Below are 3611 nucleotides of genomic sequence, written 5' to 3' on the forward strand. Positions count from 1 at the left end.
CATGTATAATAAATTTTATAATAAGACTACGGATTCTTTAAAACTTGAAAAGAGCTAGGAAAAAATATATTTAAATAAATTCTCAATTTGAATTTGAATACAAATAAAAAGAATAGTTTTGTAGATGATCGTTCTATATATAATAGAGGGATTCTAACGACCTTTCCAGTTATTTCATTCACTATTTATTTTTAATAGGATCCTGAGGTTATTGCAAAATATATAAATATAGATGCATCACGAGTTATGTATACTAGTGTAGAATAAATGGTAATTAAACAATCAACAACAAATTAATTGAATCCTAAAATTTCAATTCAATGGACTAAGGTAAATTATAAATAGGTCATCCAATTAGCACAACATAAAGTCACAATTAGCAAGAAAAGAAAAAACCTTGGAGCAAGCAATGGCTACTTCTTCTCCTATTAAGTCCCGTCCCTTAGCAAATTTTCACCCAACGGTTTGGGGATATCACTTCCTTTCTTATACTCCTCAACTCACGGTGAGTCAGACATAAACCTTCACATTTGTTTAATGTCCTTATTATCATTTATACAATTTTTTTTCTATCTATCTTAATTGTTGTCTAAATATTACAAAGAGGTGTTTAAGACTTAACATAACATTTGATTAATTAACATATGATGGGAGAGATCGACAGTTTGCTGATATTTTATTAAAGAAAATAGACAATTTAGAGTAAACAATAATACTGATTTTTCGCATGCAGGAAATTACTAGCCAAGAAAAAGTTGAAGTTGATGAGTTGAAAGAGACAATTATGAAGATGCTGGTGGAAACTCCTGATAATAGCACACAAAAACTTATGTTGATAGACGCAATGCAACGATTGGGGGTGGCATATTATTTCGATAATGAAATTGAAACATCCATTCAAAATATTTTTGATACGACAATGTCCCAACTACAGAGTGGGAGTGAGAATGATGATAATCTTTACGTTGTTTCTCTTCGTTTTCGACTACTGAGGCAACAGGGACATTACATTACTTCTGGTAAATGTATTCTATCCTTCATTACATTACAACTTTTAATAAGGTTAAATTTCTTACTGACAATGGACATGATGTCTAACCAGATGTCTTCAAGCAATTTATCGACCAAGATGGGAAATTCAAGGAAACGGTTACTAATGACGTCCAAGGATTATTAAGTTTGTATGAAGCATCACATCTGAGAGTGCGCGATGAGGAGATTCTTGAAGAAGCTCTTACCTTTACCACCACTCATCTCGAGTCTATTGTCTCTGACTTGAGCAATAATGTTGAAGTTACTGAAGCCTTAAGTAAGCCTATTCGCAAGACTTTACCAAGGGTGGGAGCAAGGAAATACATATCCACATACCAAAACGATGATGCACACAATGATTTGCTTTTGAAATTTGCAAAATTGGATTTTAACGTGCTCCAAAAACTGCACCAGAGAGAGCTTAGCGAGCTTACAAGGTACCAGTCCATTATTTGATCTACCGATCTTTAATTAAATGAATAAAAATGAAACTCAACAAAACAGTTGCTCTTGTGATGTATGTAGGTGGTGGAAAGATTTGGATTTTGGAAATAAATGTCCATATGCAAGGGACAGACTGGTTGAGTGTTACTTTTGGATATTAGGAGTGTATTTTGAGCCTAAGTATAGTCGTGCCAGAAAAATGATGACAAAAGTACTCAAGATGACCTCAATTATTGATGATACTTATGATGCTTATGCAATCTTTGACGAACTTGTGCCGTTCACTAATGCGATTCAGAGGTAAAAAAATACAGATATAAATAATCTTTATTTATATAATTCCTAATTGATGAGTGTAAAAAACATGTCTTGATGTTTTTATTGTGAAATGCTATACAATATGTGCAAGACGTAAAAATTTAGTAGCTTGTAAATTTGATACAAATAAACTTGATTTTCAGATGGGACATTAGTCTGATTGATTCAGTGCCGCCATCTTTGAGACCTGTCTATCAAGCCCTTCTAGATGTTTATGATGAAATGGAACAAGTGTTGGCTAAAGAAGGTAAATCGGACCGTGTATACTATGCAAAATATGAGGTAATAAGACTATTATAACCCCGCATAACTCGCTCTCATTCCAAAAGACGACCAAATACTTATTGTATTATTTTTACATTAATTATTTAGATGAAGAAATTGGTGAGAGCCTATTTTAAGGAAGCCCAATGGTTGAATGATGGTAACTATATTCCAAAATATGAGGAGCACATGGAGAATTCACTTGTAACTGCTGGCTATATGATGGGAATAACATCTTGTTTGGTCGGTATGGAGGAATTTATACCCAAAGAGACTTTTGAATGGTTGATGAATGAGCCTTTGATAGTTCGAGCTTCCTCATTGATTTCCAGAGCAATGGATGATATTGTTGGACATGAAGTAAGTACAATCATATCTTAGTTAGGTAATTCATTTTCGTTCTATTAATTGTAACTACTTATTGTACTAAAGATACTGAAATTTGTTTCATGTAGGATGAACAACAAAGAAGGCATGTAGCTTCATGTATTGAATGCTACATGAAAGAATATGGAGCGTCGAAGCAAGAGGCATATGCTAAGCATCATAAAGAAGTTGTCAACGGATGGAAGGACATAAACAAAGAACTCTTTCGTCCAACTGAAGTACCAATGCTTGCTCTCGAACGAGGTCTTAATTTTGCACGTGTGATTGACACTCTATATAAAGAGGAAGATGGATACACAAACTCCAAAGGCAAACTTAAAAACATGATTAACTCATTATTGGTTGAACCTGTCAAGATATGAGGATAGTTATGCCGATGCACCTATGGTCAATTACTAATTTGGAGCAAGATAAGGCATATAAATTGAAATCCTTCTATTTATATGAGAGTGATAATAAAAGAATCAGTGATTCCTCTTAAGAATATCTGGGAGCAAGTTGTTTTTAATTTACTATCAAGCAAAGAAGAGTTGGATTTATCTTTTTCTCTACTTTGACCATAAAATAAATGTTATTCTCTAATATTTCTTCAATAAAATATAACAGAAGTTGTATTCAATTCTTTTTCTGTTTTTTTTTTAGTTCAGCCGTTACTTACCCTTTGATTTTGAGGGGTTAGACTCGACCCATACCATGTCTATAATTGAAGAACAATTACAAAAACGAGGGGACATTGACCTTAACTCACAAGCAAAATAAAAAAGATTGATTCCACAATCTTCAAAAGGAAGACATAAGCCTATACCAGATCTCTTCCTAATAAAAAAAAGACTATGTATTAACTTACAAAGAAATTATATTAGACTTGTCACACCCTCTTCTAATACTAGATAATTGACATCTGTCAAGTTGAAAGGGTTTATTCACCTCTTTAGGAACTTATTATATCAATCTCATGGCTGATTGGATTACACAATAAACAATCAATATTAGTCAGTAATATCATCAAGTGCATTTTCAGTAGCTAATTCAGAACTAACCAACAAATGCAAAGATCCTATTCTTTGGGCATTTTCATTCCGTTCTTAAAATATTCAAATGGATACATATACATAAACCAAGCAAAAATTAGATGAAGAATTATGTAGGTTGTGCTGATATTTCAG

The 3611-nt window shown here is 32.8% G+C and overlaps 1 protein-coding gene across 1 annotated transcript; it reads left to right on the forward strand.

Annotated features, from left to right (window-relative positions):
* The first annotated feature begins 341 nt into the window (after window positions 1-341).
* LOC129900321 (sesquiterpene synthase 12-like) lies at window positions 342-2832 on the forward strand. The gene is made up of 7 exons (XM_055975273.1): window positions 342-505; window positions 734-1019; window positions 1103-1469; window positions 1558-1776; window positions 1938-2076; window positions 2167-2418; window positions 2514-2832. The coding sequence occupies exons 1-7, from the start codon at window positions 410-412 to the stop codon at window positions 2805-2807; spliced, it is 1653 nt and encodes a 550-aa protein (XP_055831248.1). The 5' UTR covers window positions 342-409; the 3' UTR covers window positions 2808-2832.
* The last annotated feature ends 779 nt before the right edge of the window (window positions 2833-3611 follow it).

Source organism: Solanum dulcamara, chromosome 8 (assembly GCF_947179165.1).
Source record: "Solanum dulcamara chromosome 8, daSolDulc1.2, whole genome shotgun sequence".
NCBI lineage: Eukaryota > Viridiplantae > Streptophyta > Magnoliopsida > Solanales > Solanaceae > Solanum > Solanum dulcamara.

Coding starts and splice junctions, on each gene's coding strand:
- LOC129900321 (XM_055975273.1), top strand. CDS start 410: ATGGCTACTTCTTCTCCTATTAAGTCCCGTCCCTTAGCAAATTTTCAC. Junction 506..733: donor CTTATACTCCTCAACTCACG/GTGAGTCAGACA, acceptor TTTCGCATGCAG/GAAATTACTAGCCAAGAAAA. Junction 2,419..2,513: donor ATGATATTGTTGGACATGAA/GTAAGTACAATC, acceptor TGTTTCATGTAG/GATGAACAACAAAGAAGGCA.